A 25138-nucleotide genomic window follows, 5' to 3' on the forward strand; every position below is an offset into this window, starting at 1 on the left:
GAGGCCAGGGGCAGTGAGGGTTTTGAAGCAAGGGAACCAGTATCGATACAGCACGGATTGTATTGACGTGAAGAGCTCTTCTCGATTCTATCGTGCGCCGTGGCCGGTTTTGGCTCGGGCAGAGGCAATGGGGAGGGATTTCTTCTTTGGCGAGGGAGCGACGCAGGCAATTGTTTGTGGGGCATGTTGGACGGCTTGGAGGCGAGTGGGGGTGTTTCGACATGAGGGCCTGGGGGTGGACAAAGGCATACAGACAGATGTTATCAACGATGTTTTTCAGCATGACCGCTGGCTTGCCTTGCTGGATATGTTCATCGACGCAGGACAGAAGAAGTCCTCAAGGCAACAAAGCACGGATCAAGGAAGATTGGTTTCTATGAGCTTCGGCGACCCGGGCTGCCCCCACTTAGTGCCCCAGCGAAGCGACCAAAGAAGAAATCACGAGTTACCCTTGAAACTTTCCCCCCCATACCCGTTCCGCCGCCACCGCAACCCTCGCGAGCGACCAAGATTTCAGAGATGCTGCCGCCTCTCCCGCTGCGGCGTTCCCCAGTCGTACAGCTCAATACGGACATCCCAATTCACCAGTTTCAGATTTCCGCTTTGCCCAATTCACGGCAGGATCCGATCACGCCAACGACCGCCCTTCCGCCGCTAGCCTCGTGCGGGTGCCCGGAGACATTTATTGGACCTGAGGGAATGTGTCAGAACTGCCAGGGTATGTTTATCAAAATTAGTACGGACACGATGGCGTGGTTTGCACGCAATATGGAGTTACGACGGCCGAGGCGTAATTTTAGTATTAGAACATATAAGTTTTGAGCAACTTTGTACATCCATATCATATCTGCGGCAAGCCGGATCACCTTGAGCGATTATAATTTTTTGTGGATTGTATCCTAGTCCCTGACAGTGTACTGCCTCATGACCGTACGGACGTTGCGCCGTGCACAACGGCACTCCAAAAAACAGCGTCCAAAAATCTGGAATGGCTTTACAAAACCTGCTGTAACTCAGCCGTTTCGGAACTTTTTTGAAATATTTTTGATGATTCTGATAGCCCTGCCAATTCCGCCGAAGTCCCGCACCAACGGCCCTCGCGCGTTGCCCTTCCGTGTCCAGCGGTGTGCGTTGAAAAAGAGGAAGCTTGTTTTTTTGGGGGGGCGGAAAACGGCGAGACGCGTAATAGTGTCAGTTGCTGTCAAACCACGGGTCGGCCTGAGCTAACCCTTTCCCTCCCTGGCTTCGTCATTACTGCTTTCCCTTGGCTTGTACTGCTTTCCCTCCTCGTGCATCTCTTCGTTCGTGGGCAACTTGCGTTAGCGTACTATGACCCTCTATCTCGGCAGAGCAGCCACAGAAGCTCCCCGTCTCTCGCTTCGGCTTCATCGTCCGCTACTCGCCACCGCCACTCAACTTATATCTCGTCGAAGTCAGTCATCCCGCCAGGCTATCTGTTCCAGCAGAATGATAACGCAAACGAACGACGTTGCCTCGGCTGGTGTGCGAGGGGCCGCGACCGTGTCAGGCAGCAACAAGCAACCCTCTTCGGGAGACCGTGACTACTCCAAATTCTTTACTGAGCGCAGTGCGGCTAGGCAGCCCTCGGCTATCCGGACTCTTCAACCTCTTATGACTTTGCCAGGAATGGTATGTGTGTGTCATCTAGGCCACGGTGAGCGACGCGAGGGAGGAGCAAGCTGGACGCGTGGGGATGCTGGAGGTTGGTGAGCGACAGCGGGTTGCGAGCGAAGCGGCCAACGGTGGTTGTCTGCGGCGAGCAAAGGGAGTGCAGACCGGGGTTCATTCAGTGTGGGAGACCGGCGTAGCGAGTCCCCTAACCGCGGCTTAGCGAGCTTCAGCGAGCGTTAAGATCTTTTACGAGCGAAGCGAGCACCATATTGCGCTAAAGGCGCGATACTCCCCTCACTCACCAGCCCAACTACCTTGTCGCGGGCGGAGCGAACAGGGTTTCGTTTAACCGTCCAACCATCCAACCATCCGTTAGCAAGCGTTGAATCCTGACTCTTCCTATTCGTCTAGATCTCATTGGGCGGAGGAAACCCCAACACGGTCACATTCCCTTTCCAAGACCTAACATTCACACTCAAGCCCGAAGCGGGTGGTGGCGAGGTACGCGTCGGCGCAGAGGATGTGCAGAAGGCCTTGCAGTACAGTCCCACGGTAGGTTGGCATTCTTAAATCATTAGAGTCGAAGATGCGAGCATTGGCTTATCGATGGAGTCTTCTGCCCACACAGAACGGATTACCAGAGTTCGTAGCGTGGCTGAAGGACCTACAAACGACGGTGCATCAGCCGCCGTATCAGGACTACCACATCTGCGTGGGAAATGGAAGTCAGGACGTGCTGACGAAGGTGCCCGCGTTGCATTCTAGAATGGTCCAAAAATGCTGGATGCTGATGAACTTATGGCCGAATACTAGGCATTTGAAATGCTTTTGGACAAGGGAGACAGTCTCTTGATTGAGGCACCGGCATACGTCGGCTCATTGGCTTTCCTCAAACCGCTGGGCTGCAAGTTCGTTGGTATGGATTGGGCCCATCGTGCACGCATCGTGCCTCGCTATAGCCCACCATTGACCCCTTTCCATTGGATATCAAAACAGAGATTCCGGTTGACGCACAAGGACTGGATCCAGAAAAGCTGGAAAGCACCCTACGCGAGTGGAAAGATCCCAGCACGCGACCGAAAGTGCTGTACACCGTCCCAACAGGAGGAAACCCCACTGGCATCAGCACCAGCACGGAACGCAAACGCAGGATATACGATATTGCAAAGCAGTACGATATCATCATCCTGGAGGATGATCCGTACTACTATCTACAGGTATGTTGGCCATCGGTGCTTTCTGAGCATGCAATCGATCATTTTGCTGAACACACCTCCACCAAACACACACAGTTCCAGACCCCCCGCGCCCCAACCTACTTCTCCCTCGACACCGACCGCCGGGTCCTCCGCTTCGACTCCCTCTCCAAAATCCTCTCCGCGGGCATGCGTCTCGGCTGGGTCTCCGGCCCCAAACCGCTCGTAGACCGCATCGTCCTGCACGGACAGACCACCCTCCTGCACCCTTCGGGCGTCTCCCAGATGCTCGCGTACCAGTTGTTGAATGTGTGGGGCGTCGAGGGGTTTTTGCAGCATACGGAGCGGGTGACAGAGTTTTATAGGGAGAGGAGGGATGCGTTTTTGGGGAGTGCGGAGAGGTGGTTGAAGGGGTGCGCGGAGTGGAGTGTTCCTGATGCTGGTAAGGACCGACCCGTCTGGGCTGGTGGGAGTGAGAAACCCATCAGGCGAGCATTCTGACCTCAATTTCTCCTCTTCCAAATGCATCAGGCATGTTCTTCTGGATCAAACTGCTCGGCATATCCGACTCATCCGATCTCATTCGGACAAAAGCCAAGGAGAAGAAAGTCCTCCTCGTCCCCGGTCATGTAAGCCCGCCTCATCTGTTGTATACATATACATAGCTCATCCCCACCCATCGCCTGCCCTGACCTTCATCCCTCTCCCACATCTAGGAATTCTTCCCAAACCCGCGCAAGACACCGTACGTCCGCGCGTCGTATTCGACCAGCGATCCGGCGGATATGGACGAGGCGCTGAAACGATTGGCGGAGCTTGTTAGGGATGAGACTCGTAAATGAGGGTCGTCGCGGTTGAGGTAGAGGCAGACCGTAGGTGCTGCGAAGTGTACGTGTAGGGACATCGTCTTTCGGGCTCCGATTGGCTGTACATAGATCCATTTGTCTCTTGGTTTCCCAAAGCTGTTGGCATAGACATTATTGCTGCCGAGAGACGTGCGCTCCTATAGCTGTGCGGGTTAGGGTAGCTGCTGAAGTGTCCGGACGGTACAGTACAAGCTTCCTTTCGCGGATAGCTCGGACATCTCGGACATAGCTGCGCGTGGTCGACGAACACCTTTTCCCTCCAGCATCTTTTCAAGATCAAGACCAAGATTCCGTGGCCCATTCGTCCTTCACATCGTCGTCGCTCTGTCGCCCGCACGCTCTTTCGGAGGAGGAGAAGGAGAAGGAGGTATCGCCGACAAGGGTGGAGCATTGCGTCGTCAATACAACGAGGAAAATCGGCCCACGCGACGGTTTGCAAAACGAAAAGACCATCTTCCCATCGTCCGCCAACATCGAATCTATCAACAAACTCTCCTCCACCGGCCGCCCCGTCCTCGAATCAACCTCCTTCGTATCTCCGAAATGAGTACCTCAAATGGGAGACGCGACCGCTGTTCTGGAGGGAATCAAACAGAGGGAGGGTGTGTGGTATCCCGCACTGACGCCAAATTTGAAGGGATTAGAGGGTGCGATTGCGTCTGGGGTGAAAGAAGTCGCCATCTTTGGAGCTGCCAGTGAAAGCTTTCGTGGGAAGAATATCAACTGCTCAATTGAGGAGAGTTTGAAGCGGTTTGAGGATGTTGTTGCTAAAGTAAAGGAAAATGGAATCAAGATCAGGGGGTGGGTCACTGACTGTGTTGTTTCCTAACTTGCTCACTGATCGCGCTACCCACAGGTACGTGTTGGCTGTAGTAGGCTGCCCCTACGAAGGCCCCATCGCTCCCACAAAGTCGCACAGGTATCCCGCCGCATGTACGACATGGGCTGCTACGAAATATCCCTCGGCGACACGATCGGAGTCGGCACCCCTGGCAAGTGCAGCACCATGCTAGAGCACCTGAAGCAGGTCATCCCCATTGAGAGTCTGGCGGTGCATTGTCATGATACATATGGGCAAGCGTTGGCGAATATCCTGGTTTCTTTGCAAGTAGGGGATCTCGGGAATCGCGTTGGGATTGAAGATGGGTGGGACTCACCATGCAATCTTTGTTTGATTGCAGCATGGAGTACATACGCGTAGTGGATAGTTCTGTCGTGGGTCTAGGTACGTTTCTCATTCCTGCATCATACCCCCTCAACCCCTGTCACTATTACTAAACACTCACATCTCCTCCCCTATCTCACAGGTGGCTGCCCCTATGCCCACTGCGCAACCGGCAACGTCGCCACAGAAGACGTCCTACATGCTCCACGGCCTCGGCTACACCACGGGCGTTGACCTACCCGGCGTCGTCTCGGTTGGGAACTGGATTTCTGAACAGTTGGGCAGGAAGAATGCTTCCCGCGTTGCGGCTGCTATGACGCGTCCTGCGAGTAGGGAGAACGCGGAGGAGGCGGCGGCCAAGTTGTGAGGCCTTGCAGGGTTGTGTGTGTGTGTTGTTTACATCTGATTTTGCGTCGCTTGCTTGATACTCTCCGCTTACCGCACGTAGATAGTGTGAAATAGATAGATACCACAGAGATGCGGGGTTTGGGTCAGGAAGTTAGGATAGGGGGTGAGACATTTGAGGCTGGTTGGTATGGGCATTGATACTGCTACTGCTGATATTTTAACACGGCTTCCGCAATGGTCGGGTACCTAGATCCGATAGGATGTCCCATTTTGTTAGTTTTCTGCGAATCACACAACATTAGCTTCAGCCCCTTTCATCCCATCCACAACCCCCTCCTGCCCGCCAAATGATATATATGCTCATCATCCCGTTGAATATACAATCTTTTATTTGTCAAGAATCACAGTTCAAAGAAGAGGGGTGCAAGGCGATCGGCGGATGTCAACAGCAAAATCATTATTTTGCTGGGGTGTCAGATTCATCCTCGACATACTAGGGGAAGGGCATCAAAAAGAACGTCAGTCACCAACCCAGCACGGATACTACATCTCTCTCAAAGGCAGATACTCACATCAGGATTCTTCTTCAAAATCACAAACCCCTCCAACACACTCGCCAGCGGCAAGTATTCCTCCGTCGCCAACTCCGCTCGCTCCGTATACGCAAGCAACACCGGCGTCGAGTGAGTCTGGAAGCCCGTGATCGTCTTTGGTCGCCCGGCTTGGCCTACGACGTCTACCGCTTGGCCTACGCGTACCGTTACCGGGAGGGGTTTGAGGTTCTCGTCGAGTGTCATCAGCAGGCGCGGGTACATGGAGATCACGAGATGGTAGAGGAGGTAGTGCGCTTTGCCAAAGATTACTGAAGGAATTATCAAGGTGGCTTGAGTCAAGCTGTCATACATCGGTCAATACCGCTGACTGTCAAACTTACAGTTCTTGGCATCCGTGAAAGCAACGAGGTTGACCAACAATCCGGCAACCGCAACAGGAGACAAGAGCGTGCGGTTGGAGTGGAAAGGGTTCAAAGTCAACGTCCCTTTACCCAAGTGAACCAGACCCTGGAAATAGAAAGAGATCTTAAATGAAGTGATCCAACCCTCCAAAACTACGCTTTTGCATCCCCAACATACCTGCGCAATCCGTACAACAAAAAGATGATTCGGCTCCTTATGATAATACGCCGCCAACTGCCTCAACATCTGCGCCAACCGCGCATTGTTCGTGCCCGCGCCCACAAGGCCCATCGCGAAAATGGCATTGATCGACACATCGTGATCGTTGTCGTGCGAGTACTTGCTCAGCACATCCAGGACGTGCACGACCGGGTTAGACGCGCAGAGGAGGCCGAGGGCTAGGGGGACTGCGCGTCGGATCACGGGTTCGCCGTAGTGCATCTGTTCGCGGAGATGATGGCTTCTTGAGCATTTTGCTGGTTAGTGCACTGCTTGATTTCGAACAACTCACCAGGTGGTTGAAAGACCTCAAAGCCATCTCGGTACCAATATCCTCTCCCATTGCAATCAACGCGATGCCAATGACGGCAAATGCCTGGAAACGGTCGTTCTCCTTGTCGGCGTCGATGTGGTCGTTGCAATAGTGCAACATCCGTTGGATGCTCAAGACGTTGCCGGTTCCTGCAATTCCACGATTTAGCATGTACTTTTGTGGCAACCCTGCTAATGGCGTACGAACCTGCGTAGGCACACGTATCGACGAGGACACGAATCGTCTTCGCTAGGGAGTTGTCCATCACTTCGAGAGCCGCAAGGGTGGCTTCAGCGCCGGATTGCTTGCCTACAGATGTTAACGAAAAGTAAGTCTTTCACCAGAACATCACAACACATGAACCACCCCGCCTCCAACCATACCCATATGCATAAGCGCCACACCAAGCCCCATGAAAATCGCATAAGGATCCTTGAGATCCGCGCCCTCCCGATCCATCATAAGCGTATGAATCGCCGCACTAATAACCTCCCCATTCTCCTGCCCCACAAAAATGAGTCCAAGGGACAGACACGCCAGCGAGGAAATCTCCATCGAGAGCTTGTAGTCGCCCACCAAGGGGGTCAGGAGCTCGGCAACGTCTTCGCGGCCGGTACCGGCGTAAGCGATACCCAGCGCGACAATGGCGGCGATCCGCAGGCCGAGGGTTTTGCTGTCTACGTAGTCGGAGAGCAGCGCCAGGGCTGGGTCGGATTCGTTGCGGACGCCGGCGTTGACTAGTCCGATGGCGAGCAAGGCGCCGGCTTTGATGTGGTCTTCTTGGGAGTACAAGTATTTATCGATGTGGGTGAGACCCTCCTCGACGTTCCACAGCAAAATAACACCCAACGAGGCTGCGGCGCTCATCATGCCGTGCTCCTTGTTCTTGTAGATCCAGCTCCCGTCTTCCGAGGGTGTCATGAGTTTATCCTCCTTGAACCCGGCGTTCACAAAGGCATTTACGAATGTCGACGCCAGATTCTGTTTCGCCGAATCGACCTGAGTGCTACCCAATCCACCGCGAACGTTCTCTAAATGGCTTTTGTATATATCCTCTGGTGTTTTCGCTTCCAATACGTCGAGGTCCCGCGCGAGGTCGCGGAAGTGCTCAGAGAGCTTGGATTGATTCAGGATTTCCTGTACTTCCTCGTCCTCCGTTGGCACCGATATGCCTTGCCTCGCCAGCAGGAAAGCCAACTGTTTCTTCAAGAGCCTAATTGTTATTGCGTGAGACGCCAGCGATATAGATGGTAAGTAGATCCGAGAATCACTCACAGATCAGGGCAGTCGTTAAAGTCTGCTTCTATCATTTCCTGATCCTGTAACCGCATAGACACCTGCAACGCTTGCGTGAATTGCGCTTGCTTCCGGTAAATGGTGTGTGCGGTTTTCATGCATGCAACGTCGTCCGGAGGTGCAACATATTGTACACAGCTGTAAGTTTGTATTAATAAGAATGGCCGCCTTGGGCAATGTGATATGGTGACCCACCTCAGAAGGTATAAGCAGACACGAGAAAACGTGTCCTTGTCGACAAAAGGTGGCAGCTGTTCCAACGCCTCAATCTCGAGCATCAGATCGACCGCATCTGCCTCCGCATTGTGCTTGAGAAGGAAAGGGACAATGTCCAACGCTTCTTTCGTAACCACATCTGAATCAGAAGCTACAGTGTATGCTTCCTCTCCTTCTTGGGGAGCATCGTTCAGCGCGCCGTACTCATCGATCAGCTCCAGAGCCAAGTGCCTGTTGACATGGAAGTTGAATGTCGGTGGTTGTATTTTTCTCGATGATCGTTTCCTACGCACGTACCTGACGTATTCATGTCCCCAGAGACCAGCAGACTCCCTGGTGCCCAGAAGCCTGTACTTTAGACTATCCCTCTTTCCCTCCTCCGCAAACGACATTGACAAAACGGAAAGGATGTCTGCCAAAAAATTCTGAGACGAGAGAGTTAGAAGAGGCGAGAAATGGAAACACGCCAGGTCATAGATCCTACCTTGTTGGCACCAGCTGGCCAGCTCTCATGTACGGTGATCAACCCTGAATAGTGTGGTCTCAGGAACTTCAACGGCTTGGGCACCGCGGTCATGGAAGATGTTGATGTACGGATGAGAGTCCGCAGCGTCTCCAAAGCGGGCTTGTAAAGAGTTTTGTCCGATTCCGTCAGACGCTCAACGAGCATCTCCAACTCTTCCTTTAGTTGCTTATCCTCATCGGACTGAAAGAAGAGAAAGGCATCGTAAGCAAGAATGTTGCGATGGATCACGCGCGGTCCGTGAGAGTGGATACGCGCATCCATTTCGCAACGAATCGGGCTCGCTCTCGTTCGCGATCTTCGTTCGCGATCCTCAAGCATTGAATTCTTTCCGCTGAATTACGGGCACCGATGTGCCCGAGCTCGTTTTTCGCCTGCATGCCAAAGAAGTGCGACGTCCCTTGTAGACCCTCGGCGTCGCTCGCCTCCCTTCACTCAGTTCCAAGATCACCGAATCATTACCACTCTCAAGTACTTACGAGTTCCTCTTCCTCTTCCAACTTTTTCTTTTCCTCCTCGGTGAGGGGCTTCCCTTTAGCGTCCTTGAGGTCCTTAACAGCATCCTTCTTCTGTTCGCCAGCTTCTTCTGGTTTCGCAGTTTTAGTTGTGTCGGGAGCCATCTTGGCAGGCGCGTTTGTGGAGTGTGTAGGTGGTTGTGAGTAGAGAGAGTGAGCGGTGGATGAGGATTGGTGAAGTGGCTTGACGACTGCTATGCTCTGTGAGCAAGAGTGATCTCTGTGCTGAGAGCGGGACGTGGGGGTGGTTGTGCTTGGTACAACGAGCGTGGGAAACCTCTAACAATCCTCCCGGACGAGAAGCAAGAACGAGGCGAAGACAAGCGCGAGCGACATAGACAAGTCACTAACTAGCAAGTAGACAAGTCATCCAAAACGCCCTTATGTAATCTGAAAACTCGCAGCTCAAAAAGAACACTCCAAGCCCTAACCCTCGGCGAAAACCTCGCAGACAACGGCGGCCTCCGGCGCCTACGAAGCCTGGAAAGCCGACCTCCACTCACTCGGCGGCCATAAACGGAACCCCATGCTGCCCGGTTTTGGCCGCCATGTGACAAGGGAGCAGTTATTCTACGTCGCTTTTGCTCAGGTAAACAAAGAATCAGTCCCCTTACATCACTCCTTCTCTTCCGACTAAATATGTGGGATTCTGATGTTTTCATTACGTATGGTGCTCAAACCGAACCCCAACAAACGCCTTCCGCCGCATCCTCACCGACCCGCCCTCGCCCACCAAGTACCGTGTCATTGGCGCCGTTGTCAATTGAGGCGTGGGGGTGTAAGAAGGGAAGCGGGATGAATCCGGGGAAGGGAGGGAGGTGTGAGATTTGGTAGTGGGGCGGTGACGGTGAGGGTCTTTTTTCAGGAGCCACCACCTATGTACATCTGCAGATCACACCACGGAGCTCTTGGATGATCAGTCCAAATCGCCCATCACGTCGGTACTCGTGAACGCATTCACTTATGCGGGTGTTCTGAACCTCTTGGGACATATACGTATTGTTTTGCAAGTAGCTCATTGCAATCCGATCACAGTTTCGACTTATCCTCGCTCAGATCATTCATGGTTTTTCGCCAACCGTGCACTTTCGCGCTTAGGGCCAACCTCCTCCTTTGGGCGTAGCTCTCTTGCGCTTATTTGAAGCGGGAAATGGGACATCTCCATGTACTAGGAGAAAGTCGTCCAATGCAGCGCAGTCTTTAACTCGCTCATGTGTTTCCCATGTGGTGTCTTCTGGTGGATAGCCGACCCACTGGACCAAGTATTGTGGCTTTGCATGGACCATCTTACGCCCAATAATCTTATCGGGGAAGTATTCCTCTACGCCATTAACCCCAACCGGTGCAGGATTCGAATCCTCTGTTGTTTCAATGCGTAGCGGATCTGAAGCTGGATCCAACCATGGCTTCGCAAGCTTGGGACAATCCTTTCGCTGATGTCCCTCCTGCTTACAATGAAAGCATTTACCGGCATCGGCGTAAGGTTTATGGTTACGATTAGCCGCAGGTTTGCCCTGGCGGCCCGGTTTGTAGCGCGGAGCCTTTCCGCCACCACTACCACCAGACGCACGTTGAGCTGTAGCGGTATCTGTACCCGCTTTCTTCGATGCTGTAGTCAATTTGCGTAACAGCATCAACGTGTTCTGAGCAACGTTACAAGGATACCATCTCTCCTTGAACCGCTGTTCAAAAGTATCCTTAGTGCGCACGTTGGCACAATTGGTCGTAAACCAATGCTTCGCAGCGCCATCGAGGTATCGCTCGACGGTAACCAGGTATCTCTTATCGTCGAGAGGTCCCAAGTTATAATGGTAGTCGTGATGATTCTTCAAGAACGTATCGACGGCCGTGGCGTCCTGCATGCCCCTGAAGTGATCATCCTGAATCAGCTTCGAAAGAATATGTTCTTCAGCACGAGTGCTGTGATCGTCCATGGGCACCGGGGCCGGAGCCCTTGGGTCCCATGCCGACGCTCGAATAGCCGCCTCTCGTACAGTGCGCTCAGTACGAAGAGCATCTGCGACCGCTTCCCGGATATAAGCATTCAACTCCGCTGCCGTCATTTGCAGCATCGGCGGAGGAGGCGGAGGAGGCCGCGGTGGACGGGCATCCATCCGCGCCCATCGCTCACGCGCGACACCAGGGGTCTCAAAGTTCATGGGGACAGCTTCGGAAGCTCGAACCTCCAAAGGCTCGCTTCGCACGGTTGCGGGTATGACATTCCTGGTCACAGAGACCTCGGGAACTGTTTCCGCACCGGTGCTGGTCTCCCCAGTCGCTCCAGTACCCGATTCAGAGCTCATAATGACCTATGTACAACGAGTTTGGGGCGTATGCCTAGGCACGAACACGCCCACGGGGATGAATTCCCTTAGAATTTTGCTTGCAAAAACCGTTGACAACTAGCCAGCGCTTTTCGGCTCCGTTGACCCTATAAAGGAACGGAGGCCACAGTTCTGTGAAGAACTAGACGGAGAACAATCTCGGCGATTGATCGGTTCAATATCTCAAAAATTGAGATACGTTTCCTAATAGCCCGTTTTCACTTAAACAGCACTATTGTCCGAATGCGGCGAGCGTATATCCCGGCTTGCCGTGATCAAAAAGCTTTGAAACGTGCTGCGTAATTGTAGGTAATTCTCAGGATGGAGAAGAACCTTGACGGTTGTTTCGATCAGAACTGCGATAGTTTTGCAAAGGGGGTACGTTATTGGCGACGAAAAAACCTGAAATTCGATATTTCCGTAGCGGTAGATCGAATCCTTCTGAAACTTTCATAAGCCGTGTAGCTTAGTGTTGTCTACCAGCGTTTCGATTTTGACGAAGATCGAATCACAGGCGTAAATTTCCGCTTCGAAAACGTTCTGATAAGTGGCTAATAGTAAAAGCGTGTTTTTGCCGATAACGTGTCGACCGTTGAACGAATACTTTCAAGAGTTGGTACACTGAAAGAGTTCGGTATGGATGGCAAACAGTGAGTTACGGAGGTCTGTTTAACCATCCAGTGTCAAGGGGGTGACTTATTCGACGTACCGGTCGTCCTATTAGGTGGATAACCTGATAACCTATATGTGGGCGCTTTTCGGCTATAGCGCACTACTGGCTTCAGGAGTAGCTGTGGACGTCGTCCCAGATGTCCTGAACGCTATATGAATCGTCTAGAAGCTCTGGTTCGATGTTCTGTGATGATTGCTCCGTCCGCTCAAAGTTCGAGATGCTGAAGTTGCGACGTCGTAACGTTCTTCCCCATTGGCCCATGGGAAGCGTACCGCCGACGCCACTCCTTCCCATCGGCCACGCTTCCCATTGGCCAATGGGAACCCTACGTGGCCTTCCCATTGGCCAGCTAACGCCGCCGGGACCCGCCTAACGCTTCTTCCCATCACCCACGCTTCCCATTGGCCAATGGGAACCCTACGGAGCCATCCTATTGGCCAGCCTTCCCATTGGCCAGCCTTCCCATTGCCTTCCCATTGCGCGTTTCTAAGTGAGCATTCTTCTGAGCACCTCCAACTCCTCCAAAGCTCAACTTGAAGCAAACAGCCGACAACCATCTTCCGTCTCTGTGACAAATGTGAGTTTGTGAAAGCAGTCAGTCCCACCATATATACATCCAGTACATACCACGACACAGGCTAGCCAATCGGTACAGCAATTGTGACAGCCATCTTCTTGCCAGCTATCCTCGAACATGTCTGAGGAACGACGGCGCGTATACCTCTCACCGTCTCCACCGCCCCGAGATCGAGGCGGGCGAGGGCGATACAACGGCAGAGCCAGCAGAACCGACGAATACCCACATCCACGAGACAGAGACGACCGACGCTACCGCCCATATCCCGCACGTGGTCCACCGCCGGGCCCGTCGTACAGAGGTGAAGAGGACCCGAGAATAGCTTCGACGGGGCCGAGATCACACTACCGTCGCTCGCGGTCACCACCGCCGCATCGAGCCGAGGAACGACCGGGATACCCTTATGAGAGAGAAAGAAGGCCGCCGGAGCGGGGAGAGCCGTGGACGGAGCGGAGGGAGCGGTCTGAGGTTCCGATACGGAGGGTTGCTCTGCCACACCACTCCTATTCTGAGCTGCGACCTTCTGCGGCACACCGCGAACCATCGTCGTATAGGGGCGTACCCCCACCGGAAACGCCAACGCAGCCTCCGCTGAGAGAACATCGTCCAGCACCACAATACCCACCCCACACGCCTCTACCGCGCGAAGCCGCTGCATACCCGCATCCTTCAGCCCCGCGGGAAACTCCTGTCCGGGCAGAATACACACCTCATCGAGATCCATATCCACCCCGTGGTGTCGAGACGCCTTATTCAGCTACCCGACCGCCGCCAGCAGCGGAACTATATCCATACCCACGGCGAGCATCGCCCCCACATCCAACACAACTTCATCAGCCTTATCCGCATCACAGACATCCGCAGCCTTCTCCACAATCGCATCCGCAGTTCGGAAGGTCACCGTATGAGCGCTATGCATCGGGCCACCCAGGCCACCCCGGCGCACATGGTCGACCATACCCACCCAAACATCCAGAAAATCGGCCGCCGCGGAAGATCATTGATCCGAATCGCCTGCAGGAGCCGCTCAGGATAGCGTGGTACTCCCAATTGGATAGAGATGTACGTCATATGATTTCCCCGCATTATGGACTTCTATTAGGCGTGTCCTGACAATGTCTTTTCACACACACCCTAGGTTGAAAAACGTTCAGAAGAACTGAAGAGACTACGCACGGAAGCCGAAAAGCTGCGAACAGATTCCCGCCGCGTCGATTTCGAACTCACGATGGCGAACTGGGAGGTGTACAAGTGGGAAAATCAACATCAGATGTTGAACAAACAGTTGGAGGAGCATGAGGCGAGCTTGGCGTTGTTGCGGCAGACTGCTGGGCCGGAGATACCCCCGCCTATTAGCGGATTTTGAATGGATGAGTTGCCCTTCTCACTTTCTTGTACGATATACGCCATGATAGTCATACAATAAACGATGAAACAATGTCAGGCCACAGATATGTATTTCCTTCATGAGGATACGCCAGTGTCAGATTATATACATGTACGCCCTATGTTCAGTATCTACAAGGCAAGTACACCAGCAGCCAAGGCAGCAACCACGGCTACGGAACCGGCGGCCAACATACGAGGCGCCCCGGAGGTGGAGCCAGCGGCGGGCGTCGAGCTTCCCGTTGCGGCGGCGGCACCCGTTGCGGTTCCGGTTGGCATGGACATGCCGGGCATCGACATGGTCATTCCAGGCATCGACATGGTCATGCTGCCGGGTGCCATGGTCATGGATGGGACGGATGTGGCGGAGCCTCCCACGGTAAGGTCGGCGCACTGTAATGATGGGAAACAGAAATCAGCACGGTTTGCCCATGAAGGACACATTTTGAATGCGGTAAAAGACGCATCACCTGGAAGAAGATCTCGTCACTGTGGTACACCAGTTGGAGAGTAACGGCCTTTCCATCCGTCGTGTACTTGGACAGATCGACAGGGAAGGAGACGGAGCCGACCTTGGCTTTTGGGTAGGTGGACACGAGGGTGAAGTTGGTAGGGTTGTCGCCCAAGCCAATGTTGACGTTCACGTAGCCAGTGCCGTCGCCGTCCAAGATCATCATGGTGACATTTCCGCCGGCTGGGTGAGAAGAAAACATGACGGGATTCGATTAGCAAGTGTCTCGTGCATCGGCTTGTGGGCAGATAGCTGCCTAACATGACAGAATCGCTTTACGTTCACTTACTCAGAGGGAAGGACGACCTCGTAGCTTGCGTGGTGTTGAATCCTCCACAAGGGCCGATAGGCTCCAAGTCCTCAGTGAAACCACGACCGGCGGGGCTTGTGAGCGAGAAGTGGGCTGCCGCGGGGGCGGCAAGCAGCGTGGCGGCGAGCGCGGACACGGAGAGGAAGCTGGGCATGTGCATGGCTGAGAGATGGCTTGTTTTTGGTATGAAAGTTGGGTGGGATGCCTGTGGTAGGTGCGTGCGACGATGTTAGTTGGGAAAAGTGCGAGTGAAGTGGGGTCGATGAGGGAATTTTGCGTAGCCGCGTTTTTATAGGCGCCGTTTTCGCCGACTCGCCCCCAGACTCGCCCGCCGCCCGCCACAGTGGCTTATTCTTTCCTTCCCGCATTCCACATCCCGCAATACGTTATAGCAATGGTTCCGTTGTTTCAGCACCTGTTGGGCGGTAACGATAATCAACAGTTGATGAAATGAACTCAGGAGCGGTCTGGAACAATCGATGAGTTGGGGTTGGAACGTTCGATCGGGACCTGTTCGCCGCCTGGAAGTCTCACATAGCGCGTCATGTTCTGTCCTTGATCACGTGACAGCTGCGATTTCAATGTACCCCGTTTTCCATTGCCAACCACCCCATTTTTCGCGATCGAACTCGGGTCAGTTATGCCTCGGTAGGATTCAGCTCGTGTATATTCACATGCAACGAATATGAAGCGTTACGCGGAGATGAAGCTATGTACAATGCGCCAAAACACAGTTTGCTTGCGCCGATAAAACACAAGCTGTTGATGTTGATATAATCAAGTTGCGTGGCAGGCATGGTTGAAAAGGATATCTTTCATGAGCTGAGCCATCATGCCGTGTGCCGCCTCCACCGTGATATTCGAGCTGGAGTGATAAGCGCGGAGATCAGCGACCATCCAGAGAGCACCAATCAAAAACACCTGTTTGCGACATCCAATCACTTACCTATCCTTCGCAACCTTCGCTACCGCGGACTGCTCCCCCCTCTTTCTCTCCATAAACTGCCCTATCCGACTGCTCTGCCCCACAGCTGCCTCCGCCTGATCGATCTTCTCCGCCAAATCCAATACTCGTCGCGCGGTATACTCGCGGTTCATGATCAGCGGGCTGGAGGAGAGGGTGTTGACCCAGTACTTGTGCCAGAGCATCTCGAGGAGGCTGGAGTCAAGGGAGGATTTGAAGTAGGAGATTTCGAGTTGGTAGTACTGTTTGGCGTGGACGCCGAAATCTTCGATTTTGTTAAGGGGGATGGATTGGTATTCTGAGGGGGAGTCTTCGGCGCCTTTGTGACCCTAGTAGTATTGCACCCGGGTTAGTCAGGGTAAACCGTGAATGCGAGGCATAGATACAACATACCTCGGGGTACGTTCGGAAGGCGCCAATCTCAACCTTTCCAGCAGAAATGGTTCTGTTCGGGTCAATCTATGCAGTTGCAATGAGTACACGATGCAAAAGGTCTCCGATCCACAACAACCATTAACATACCACAATAGCAACCCACGGTTCCTGATACCTCTGATTCAACATCTGCGTACTGACATCAATCCCCGACAACCAGCATCCATAACCAGGGTGGCTATGATACCACCCAATAGCGTTCTCCATCCGTCCGACGTCTTTGCTCTTGTCGATGTAGTCCACCATGTACTCGTACCCTTCAGCAGCGGCGTTGACGCGAGTTTCAGTCCCTTCTACGGGTAGTGCGAATACGTCCATGATGATCATTGTGTCGTCGAGGACTTTGCCTTGCATGAGACCCATAATTTCGATGTTGCCGCCGGAGCGGGCGTGGGTTACCTAGTAAGTAGGAGAAGAGCGAAAGTGTTCAGCTACTACACTTTCGGGCGAAATAGTACGTTTCCTGGCACGATATCCCTTACCATCTTGATCAGAGCGATAGCTGATATCTTGACTTTCTTAAAATGATTTGGGCTGGAAGTGATCCAAGGAGTGTCAGTGCCAGCCAGACGTAAAAGAATCTTTCCCCCGACAAACAAGCCCGTTGCTTTCCCAACAACCAAAGCGCCACTCGCCAGCCGACTGTGCTCCCTCCTCGGTGCCGAATCCTCCCGAGACGAAACCACCCGCGCTCTTCGGTTCACTGAAGCACTGCAGTACCGCTACTCCTCGCCGGTGACTAATGAATGCTCCTCCTATCACAACCGTGTCAACCTACCCACCCTTACCCTCCACCATCTCCGTTAATCCCCTCCAATCCGTTCCATCCCCTCCCACTCCCACACCCCCTCCCTTCCCCGCTTAACACATACTTCTTCGCCCAAGGCGCCCCATCAGTCTGAACCTTCTGCGCCTCCTTATCATAACGAAATATGGCATCCTGTATCGAGTCGTCCGTCTTGATCTCGTTTTCCATCTCCCACCGCTGGTTCCAGGAGAAATTTGCGGGATGAGAATCACTGAGCGAAGCGCCCGCAGCGCCGAGGAAGACGGAAAGCTGCTCTCTTACCTTACGGGCGATGTCGGAGTCCATATTGGGCGGACTTGGTATGGGGATGAGTGACGTTTGGGGAGTGGATATTTTCCCAGGGCTTGCTGGACTATAGAAACCAACGCGTGTGAACTTTGATGAAGGCCTAGCTTCTAACCCACTTCTCACCTGGCCAAGTTGCCAACGCACGTCGCGTCGGGTGTTAACTACCTGCTTCCTACCGTGTTACGAATGCCTTCCCGTCAGAGACCCTTCTCTCGCTCCTTCCCTCTCGTCTCTCGCCTCCTCCGCTCCGTGCGTCCTCTGAGAGCCTTTCCGTTCCAGGGCCCCCCAATTCTCTCATATAGGCGCTACCGCGCAGCCGTGTGCAGCAGCAGAAGCGCCACAGTCGACTTCTCCCCCACGTCCTGCAGTATATGTGGTACGGAATTGCACACTCGCCCCCTCTGATCAACAAGACCCCTTCCAACCCAACCATACCGTAACCAGCTTGCCACCGGCCTGCAGCCACTGTATACACAACAAAAACGTTCAGAACCTTTCCCTCTCATATTCCCACCACCAGCCACCACCATCTTCCCCCATATATCCCTTCCCCAGATGTACAATCCCCAACCCACCCCGAACGCCGGCGAGACGGAAGCCGCGAGTCCAAACACGGAAGAAAATTTTGGAAACAGGCGGAAACGACGGCGGACGAGCGATGAGGAGCATGCCGCGTTAGAGGCTGCGTACAGGCTGGACCCGCAGATGCCGCCGGCAGAGAGGGGGAAGTTGGCTAAGACGCTGGGGATGCCTGCTAAGGTGGGTTTCCGAGCGAAGGGAAGCGAGGAGAAAGCGAGCGATAGCGAGCCCAAATGCGCTGGAGGCGAAGAAATGCTTGAGGTTCGAGAGCGAAGCGAGCCTGGGTGTTGTACTGCAACGAGCGAAGCGAGGTGCAGGGCTGGTTCGGTCTGGGAGACCGATAGGTCGGGCTCGAGCGAACGCCTTCTGGTTTGCGATGGGAGCATGAGCGAGAGCGAGCGCGACCATCGCAAACGCTTTCGCGAGCGACAGCGAACGCGAGCGGAGCTAGCCCACATTGCGCTAAAGGCGCAATGCTTCCCCTAATCACGGCTCTTAGCGAGAGCCGCAGAGCGACGAGCTTCACTCCGCTCCGCCCACTGCAACCCAACATCCTCGTCGCGAGTGGAGCGAGCAGGGTATCGTTTGTGATGGTTGATGGGTTGATGGTTGATGGGTTGATGGTTGATGGATGAAGGCTGGGCGGCTGAGGGTTGTTGATGTTGATGTGTCAAAGGATTGCGTACTCTCGCGCGCACAGATCTACTCACCGTTATATTACTACACAGAGCGTCCAAATATGGTTTCAAAACCGCCGGCAAACCGCCAAGAAAACCGGCGATGGAACGTGGAGCGGGATCGGCAAATGGCAACGCACGCCCTACAAAGTCGTCGGGAACTACAAAGTCGTCGGGCCCGAACACGTCGTCACATCTTTACCCAAGAAACCCATCGACCCGATCGACCATGCTGGCGTGGTCGATGCTGTGCATGCCTTGATCGGATTGTCGCAGGGCGGGTCGCAGGATGAGGGGAATGGGAGCGAGAATGGGGGGAGGAGGAGTAGCAATGCGGGGAGGAGACCAGCGTCTGGGCGGCGCGGACTGGATCTGGAGGGAAGCACGACTTACACGATCCCGGGGCACGTCATCTACGCTGATGAACGCGTAGAGAGCCCTACTATACCCCCACTGGATACAATCCTAGCCGACAGCGCTCACCTCGATGAAGACGAAGACGATGAGAATGACGAAGCAGGGCATGAAGCACAACAACAACAAGCAGAGGAGGAAGAACAAGAGAATGATGGCGAAACAACACCGGAACTTATACCCCGCCACATCATCCCTTCCTCCGCATCACGAGCCCCACCACCACCGCCCACATCAACCAACATCCTCCTAGAAGAACCCGCTTACGACCAACTCCAACTCCCCCCTCTAATGGCCACCCCCTCGTCCCTCGGCTTCCTCGTCCCCACCCTCGCCTTTGAGATCTCCCAAACCGAAGATAATAGATCTTCAACACCACAACCCGCAGGCACAACCACCGCCCTCGCACTGCGCGCACTTCCCAGCGCTTCATCATCACAACAGAGCGCGAAAGCGGGTTTGGGACCACCCGCGAGACTGCCGCCGACGCTGTCGCATACGTCGACGTCTGCGAGCGAGTATTTCAACTTTTCGGGGTATGCGGCGGATGCGGCGGCGGAGATGGAGGCTGCTGCTGGGGGTGGAGGGGGAGATGGAGATGGGGGGTGTGACTAGAGTTTGTAAGTGCGTGTGGTGTGTGTATATATAACATTCCGGAAATTTGAGATGAATGGACGCACGGTATTTTTTGCACAAGTCGCATTGATACAAGTTCAATCAGTACCGACTGTTTAAATGCTCAGGCGTGTGTGGCGAGAAGGGAAGAGAAGAATTCGGGGCGCGATGAGTGATTTGTTGGCCAGACCGGTGCAGGTGACAAGTGTATGGGGGAAAATATGGCAGAGCTCAACTCATCGCTTCAATGCAACGTCCGACTCCCATACGGCTGAACTCGATTCCCACGGCTCGTTGTGCAGCAGACGCGCGAAAGCAGGCAGGCCATGGCTCAGAAACAGGCCGGGATCCCCATGAGAGGCTTGCTCCTCCGGACGCTTGCCTGTTCATGTAAAGGGTCCAAGTTTCCGAGTCTTGAATCTCGCGTAAGAGAACATGGAAGATGGCAAAACGCGTTTGAGGAACGCGTCGTATGCAAAACAAGACATCCCCACTTTCCTCGCACTGCAGACATTGGCCCACCATTAAGCGCATGTCCAGCCGCACCCGTCTCTTATATCAACAGACTGCCTGGGCTACTCTTCCATACGACTTCGCCCGCTTGGAGAGGTGTGCGTCGGTGGAACGTCATTCCACTCGTGATGGCCGTTGGCAGAGACGCTTGAAGATTAGGGAACATTAGAGTCGGGAGGAGGGTGCAGGTACCATACAGTAAACACGCACGCACAGTAGCTAGCTAGCAACAAGCACCACTCCTATCGGTCCGCCCGAACCCCCTCGCAGCTGTCTCTCAACTGTCCAAGTCCCCGAACTTCTCGTACCCCGAAACGACACTGAAAAAGGCACCACCGCCTCCCTTCCACCCCTTCTCAACCCGACCCCAACACCGCCATGACCCCAGACCTAACAGAAGCCGAACAGACCGTCCTCGCTCAAGACGAAAAGTACGTCCTCCTTCCCCTCGGTACTCATCCCCCATATCTCACCTTCCGTGTCTCACCCCACTCATGCCTTTACGCAGCTACCTCCTTCTTGCAACAACCCTGGACGTACTCCGCAACCAGCTCCAGCAGGCCGAAATTGATTTGAGGGTGTTGGTGGAGATGAAGGAGAAGGCGTCGAGCGAGCCGGTGGCGTTTGTTGGGATGTTGCGGGATAAGGTGTGTGTTTTGAGGAGGAGAGGAGTTGAGGGGAAGGATGGATGGCGGGCGAGGGAATAGAGGTGTGAGAGCGGAGCAATGCGAGTGCAGGGAGCGCTGGTGAATCACTGGAAGCGACAGCGAGTCACGCTCCCCTCACAGCAGCTCTTAGCGTTTGCGAGCAAAGCGAGCTGCCCCGCCCACGGAACACTCACGGACGCTCGGAATACACCTAAGGCAGTGTCAGAAGGAGAATGGTTGGATGGAGAAGGCACTCCGACTCCTACGGGCGGCAATCCTTTTTATTTTTGCTGTTTTTGATGACCACCGCAGAATCCTCCTCGCGAGTGGACACACATCCTAACCCAACTTTCTGTTCCCAGACACACCCGCCCTTCCCCAAACCACAGCGCATCGTCCCGCTCCCCGAGATCGATTGGTCTCAATACCCAGGTAACATACCCCACATCCACGCAATCCAACACGCCGCATCTTACCCACCGCTCTGAATCTCCACTCAGCAGTCGCACCAACCTCGTTCGACCCCGCACACCACACAAGCACCCGTACACGCACGGAAACCGCCTCTTCCATGGGCGCTGACTTTGATTACAGACCCTCGCCTCCGGCACCCGTTCCGTCAGTCGCGTCGGCATATCCTGCGTATATGGCTGGGGTATCGGGTCCGACCGTGGGTGGCGACGGGGAGGCCGCGATGGGTAGAGTGAACACACCTACGTCCACCGATGACCGCTCCCAAACGCTCAACATGACATGGACCGAGGAGGAACATGTAGGTCGCCCCCTCGCGTCACCCTCCTCACCCCATATCACAGTCCTCACTAAAACTCCCCATCCACTCACACAGACGCGCCTCCTAGAACTCCTCGAACTGTACCCCTCGGAACCCATCGCGATGCGCCGCCTGGAAAAGATCTCGGCTGCGATGGGGAGTCGGACGGCGAAACAGATTGGGACGCGGTTGCAAAAGTTGGCGGAGAGGATGAAGGGGGCGAGGGGAGTTGGTGCGGTATGTCTTGTGTGAGCAGGAGCGACAGGGTGGGGGAATCCGTCAGCTCAACAACGCATATCGTCACTCGTAGTTCAGGAAACCGCCAACGACGAGCTCCTCTGGCCGCGTTTCGGGGCAATACTATTCCAATCGGTACGCTGCAGTGCGCACATCATTTCATTCCAACACTACTCTCGCAAACCTCACCACCTTCCTCTGACGCTCAAAACAGCTCATCAACACCGCGCTACACCAACTCCTCCATTACACTCTCCGACGACGAAGCCGGCGACGATACGCTCTTGGGCATGGAAGTTGACGAGCGGCTAAAAGGGAGTGATGAGTATAAGGTGCGGTGTGAAACACAGAGCGCCAATAACGAAAACCCGTGATTGAACATTCCCTCCTGTGACCCTAAAGGAACTGGTTCGATTGCAAAAACTGATGGCAGCAAATCAGCCAGCAGCACACGCAGCGGATCCGGTACATCATGGGTACTCGTGTGATCGCTGTGCGGCTGAGCCGATTGTTGGGACGCGGTGGAAATGCACGCAATGTCCTGCGGAACTTCAGGTCGATTTGTGTGATGATTGTATATCGAAGGGGTTTACTAATGGTGAGAGATTTCCACAGCGCCTCTTTCATCATTGTCAACCCACACTCACATCTTATCGATGAGTAGATGTACATACCGCGGACCATGCTATGCAGAAGATTGTGGAGCCGGAAGCGGTGGATGGTGTGGAGGGAGATCCCTACGCTTACTTGGGGTTGTGAGGGTTCAGGTTTTTTGTGAGACACAGTGAAGGGGCGAGTCCGTGGCGTGGACTGGCGATGGCGGGATGGGAGCTGGAGTATCGTATGGGTTAGGGAGAACAAACCATGGCGTATGACCCGTCGCCTTTTTGGGCGGGATTTAGGTAGCGGGATCTCTTCATAAAGCTCTATGAGGAAGCAATGCAGATTTTTTGGTCTTGTAGTAGGCACTGGGACGTCAGCGCAGAACTACGCACCCGCGAGAACGTTGCTCGTCTCGCCTGTGCTGCGATGTGTGTGTGCATCGATGCCTGTCCTTAGACCAAAAACGTCCTTTCTCGCAAGTCGAAATTACGCGCGACGCGTTATGACACTCTGAGGCGAGGCTTGAGAGCCTTCCACGCCCAGTCCCCTTTTCCCTCTTCCCTTCGGGGAGCTGTCCAAAAACACAACCGCATCTTCCCACGCACTCTTATCGCACAAATCCTCTCCAAAAATAATCAAGCAAGCAAGCAACAATGTCAACCAACTTCGTAACAAAATGGGTCACAAGCACCGACGCCAAACCGCAGCCCTCTACCAACTCCACCTCCGCTGCCAGACCCGCCGCGCCCCCGGCTGCACCCGCGAGTCCTGCTCCGGGATTCACTGATACACTCCACTTGCCGTTTGATTTTAATGTTTATCAGAAGCAGGAGGTCCTTAGGTGCGTGAACCGGGTGCCCAGCGATAGCGAAGAGGTTGCTTGAACGCCGAGCGAAGCGAGGAGAATGCCTGAGGGCGTAGGCCTAGGAATGCTTGAGGATGGCGAACGCCGAGCGAGCAAAGTGAGTGCGAGCGGAGTGAGCCACGTTGCGCCGAAGGCGCAGTGCTTCCCCTAATCACGGTGCTTAGCGAGCACCGGCGAGCGTCAGATCTTTTAGCGAGCGAAAGCGAACTACGCTCCCATCCACCGCTGCCCAACGTCCTTGTCGCGAGCGGAGCGAACAGGGTATCGTTCAACCATCCCTCAACCATGGTTTGTTGCTGGTTGATGGTGGTTGATACTTGATTGGTCGACGGTTTGAAGCATCGATGGTTACCTGACCAATATTTCCCACGTATTTTTCCCACAGAGACATCGCCGCTCAGGACGGGTTGAAGATTGCATGCGAACCCTTGGACAACACACTTATTATTACCGCTGATACCGTCCAAGCTCTCGAGAACGGGTAAGTACTTGTCCCATTTCCCTATTCCATTAACCCATTACCCAGCACTCTCACGCGTCCCGCACGAAATACTACCCATCCCTCTCTTGTTCCTTCACCCGCACAGCCGACACAGTCTGAACGAACTCATCTACCACAACAAGCGCCCGGTCATCGTTTCCAAGACACCCATGGAGCTCAGGATCCCCAAGCCCGACCGTCCCGGAAACTGGGGCCAGCCGAGGGAGGAGTGTGCTAAGGGCGATGGGTACAAGTTGATGGGTGAACGGGGTGATTTCTGAGCTGGGTTCCGTATGGGGGAGATGGGGCTGCGTGCGTGCCTATTGTGAAGGGGTTGGGGGTTTGTGTTTGTTTTCCCATCTCGACACCGAAAATGAAACGCTGGGCGGTTATGGGGGCTGATGATCGCGGCGTATGGAAGAGAAAAAAGGAGAACACTGGGGTCCATCGTTTCACGCATTTCGAAGAAAGAATGGGCGTTGTACACGATACATGAAAACACTCTGTGCATATACATGATTAGCCCGTAAAAGTTCTGAACGATTGAAAAGAGAGATCTGTTTTTGGTGCTGTGCGTCCTTCATGGAGAGCGCTTGGGAAATCTTTTCGGAGCTCGAAGCTCCGTCAGTCACAGTCATCGCCTTGAGGAGAACAACAGACGGGTATGGCGTAAAAGAACGCTGTAACAGCGTACGAAGGCCGCTTGCATCATATCAGTCTTTTCGCACAAGAAGGTTACTCCCACATCAACTTCAGGGTTGGCATATCAGGCCCACCGATCGACGAACACAACATCATCGCCCCAGAAAACCTCTTTTGCGGCGGTGTTAATATCTTCATCCCCACTTCCCGTAGCTCTAGGCTTTCGTGGGCTGATGGATGAGCGGTAGCAGATATCCGGGCTTCTGTGCAATACTTCACACGAAGCACAACTACGTATCGAAGAAACTCCCCCGGGTTTTCTTGAAGATACATGGCGGCGAAGTTGAGTACATGGTATGCAATTGCTACGAGCTCTCAAACTTTTGAGGCAGGCCGGGTTATGAACCGCATGCCTTTGCACATCAAATCACGTATAAAAGCCAAACGAACACGGCCCAGAAAGGATACTATGAGCAACGGAAAGGCCAGGTTTTGAGAAATCTCGTTCTCACCATCGAGTCTGAAACACTTCTATCCTAAATCATCATGAAATGTCGAACAGCCAGCTCCCG

The 25138-nt window shown here is 54.1% G+C and overlaps 10 protein-coding genes across 10 annotated transcripts; 6 read left to right on the forward strand and 4 right to left on the reverse strand.

The window, feature by feature from the left end:
• The first annotated feature begins 1265 nt into the window (after window positions 1-1265).
• Window positions 1266-4087, forward strand: EV422DRAFT_518100 (pyridoxal phosphate-dependent transferase). The gene is made up of 8 exons (XM_053069505.1): window positions 1266-1650; window positions 2044-2184; window positions 2261-2377; window positions 2446-2548; window positions 2629-2849; window positions 2925-3270; window positions 3360-3457; window positions 3545-4087. Exons 1-8 carry the CDS (start codon window positions 1330-1332, stop codon window positions 3668-3670), a joined length of 1473 nt encoding a protein of 490 aa, XP_052928960.1. The 5' UTR covers window positions 1266-1329; the 3' UTR covers window positions 3671-4087.
• Window positions 4011-5324, forward strand: EV422DRAFT_252379 (uncharacterized protein). The gene is made up of 4 exons (XM_053065743.1): window positions 4011-4466; window positions 4551-4798; window positions 4876-4919; window positions 5002-5324. Exons 1-4 carry the CDS (start codon window positions 4251-4253, stop codon window positions 5091-5093), a joined length of 600 nt encoding a protein of 199 aa, XP_052928961.1. The 5' UTR covers window positions 4011-4250; the 3' UTR covers window positions 5094-5324.
• EV422DRAFT_518121 (armadillo-type protein) lies at window positions 5240-9692 on the reverse strand. Its single transcript, XM_053069506.1, has 12 exons — window positions 9210-9692; window positions 8692-8913; window positions 8505-8632; window positions 8187-8438; window positions 7971-8129; window positions 7079-7908; window positions 6903-7004; window positions 6675-6844; window positions 6341-6604; window positions 6142-6268; window positions 5780-6069; window positions 5240-5700 (listed from the first exon to the last, which is right to left on the reverse strand). The coding sequence occupies exons 1-12, from the start codon at window positions 9348-9350 to the stop codon at window positions 5665-5667; spliced, it is 2721 nt and encodes a 906-aa protein (XP_052928962.1). The 5' UTR covers window positions 9351-9692; the 3' UTR covers window positions 5240-5664.
• A 647-nt stretch (window positions 9693-10339) lies between these two features.
• EV422DRAFT_564591 (uncharacterized protein) lies at window positions 10340-11548 on the reverse strand (the record flags this gene model as incomplete). The annotated part of the gene is made up of 1 exon (XM_053072211.1): window positions 10340-11548. The coding sequence occupies one exon, from the start codon at window positions 11546-11548 to the stop codon at window positions 10340-10342; it is 1209 nt and encodes a 402-aa protein (XP_052928963.1).
• Window positions 11549-12730: 1182 nt separating this feature from the next.
• On the forward strand, window positions 12731-14258 carry EV422DRAFT_518122 (uncharacterized protein). The gene is made up of 3 exons (XM_053069507.1): window positions 12731-12819; window positions 12925-13881; window positions 13958-14258. Exons 2-3 carry the CDS (start codon window positions 12937-12939, stop codon window positions 14183-14185), a joined length of 1173 nt encoding a protein of 390 aa, XP_052928964.1. The 5' UTR covers window positions 12731-12819; window positions 12925-12936; the 3' UTR covers window positions 14186-14258.
• EV422DRAFT_518125 (uncharacterized protein) lies at window positions 14259-15320 on the reverse strand. The gene is made up of 3 exons (XM_053069508.1): window positions 15006-15320; window positions 14676-14899; window positions 14259-14598 (listed from the first exon to the last, which is right to left on the reverse strand). Exons 1-3 carry the CDS (start codon window positions 15184-15186, stop codon window positions 14338-14340), a joined length of 666 nt encoding a protein of 221 aa, XP_052928965.1. The 5' UTR covers window positions 15187-15320; the 3' UTR covers window positions 14259-14337.
• Window positions 15321-15659: 339 nt separating this feature from the next.
• EV422DRAFT_518127 (JAB1/Mov34/MPN/PAD-1 ubiquitin protease-domain-containing protein) lies at window positions 15660-17606 on the reverse strand. Its single transcript, XM_053069509.1, has 7 exons — window positions 17495-17606; window positions 17298-17410; window positions 16908-16959; window positions 16513-16824; window positions 16384-16449; window positions 15973-16319; window positions 15660-15891 (listed from the first exon to the last, which is right to left on the reverse strand). The coding sequence occupies exons 1-7, from the start codon at window positions 17516-17518 to the stop codon at window positions 15804-15806; spliced, it is 1002 nt and encodes a 333-aa protein (XP_052928966.1). The 5' UTR covers window positions 17519-17606; the 3' UTR covers window positions 15660-15803.
• Window positions 17607-18076: 470 nt separating this feature from the next.
• On the forward strand, window positions 18077-19806 carry EV422DRAFT_564596 (uncharacterized protein; the record flags this gene model as incomplete). Its single annotated transcript, XM_053072212.1, has 2 exons — window positions 18077-18280; window positions 18829-19806. The coding sequence occupies 2 exons, from the start codon at window positions 18077-18079 to the stop codon at window positions 19804-19806; spliced, it is 1182 nt and encodes a 393-aa protein (XP_052928967.1).
• A 429-nt stretch (window positions 19807-20235) lies between these two features.
• On the forward strand, window positions 20236-23094 carry EV422DRAFT_518133 (uncharacterized protein). Its single transcript, XM_053069510.1, has 9 exons — window positions 20236-20750; window positions 20828-20966; window positions 21329-21398; window positions 21467-21738; window positions 21814-21975; window positions 22049-22110; window positions 22190-22307; window positions 22378-22573; window positions 22640-23094. The coding sequence occupies exons 1-9, from the start codon at window positions 20698-20700 to the stop codon at window positions 22732-22734; spliced, it is 1167 nt and encodes a 388-aa protein (XP_052928968.1). The 5' UTR covers window positions 20236-20697; the 3' UTR covers window positions 22735-23094.
• Window positions 23095-23125: 31 nt separating this feature from the next.
• EV422DRAFT_518141 (uncharacterized protein) lies at window positions 23126-24479 on the forward strand. The gene is made up of 3 exons (XM_053069511.1): window positions 23126-23419; window positions 23829-23924; window positions 24031-24479. Exons 1-3 carry the CDS (start codon window positions 23232-23234, stop codon window positions 24203-24205), a joined length of 459 nt encoding a protein of 152 aa, XP_052928969.1. The 5' UTR covers window positions 23126-23231; the 3' UTR covers window positions 24206-24479.
• The last annotated feature ends 659 nt before the right edge of the window (window positions 24480-25138 follow it).

Source organism: Fimicolochytrium jonesii, assembly GCF_025526975.1.
Source record: "Fimicolochytrium jonesii strain JEL569 chromosome Unknown EV422scaffold_3, whole genome shotgun sequence".
Taxonomy (NCBI): Eukaryota; Fungi; Chytridiomycota; class Chytridiomycetes; order Spizellomycetales; family Powellomycetaceae; genus Fimicolochytrium; species Fimicolochytrium jonesii.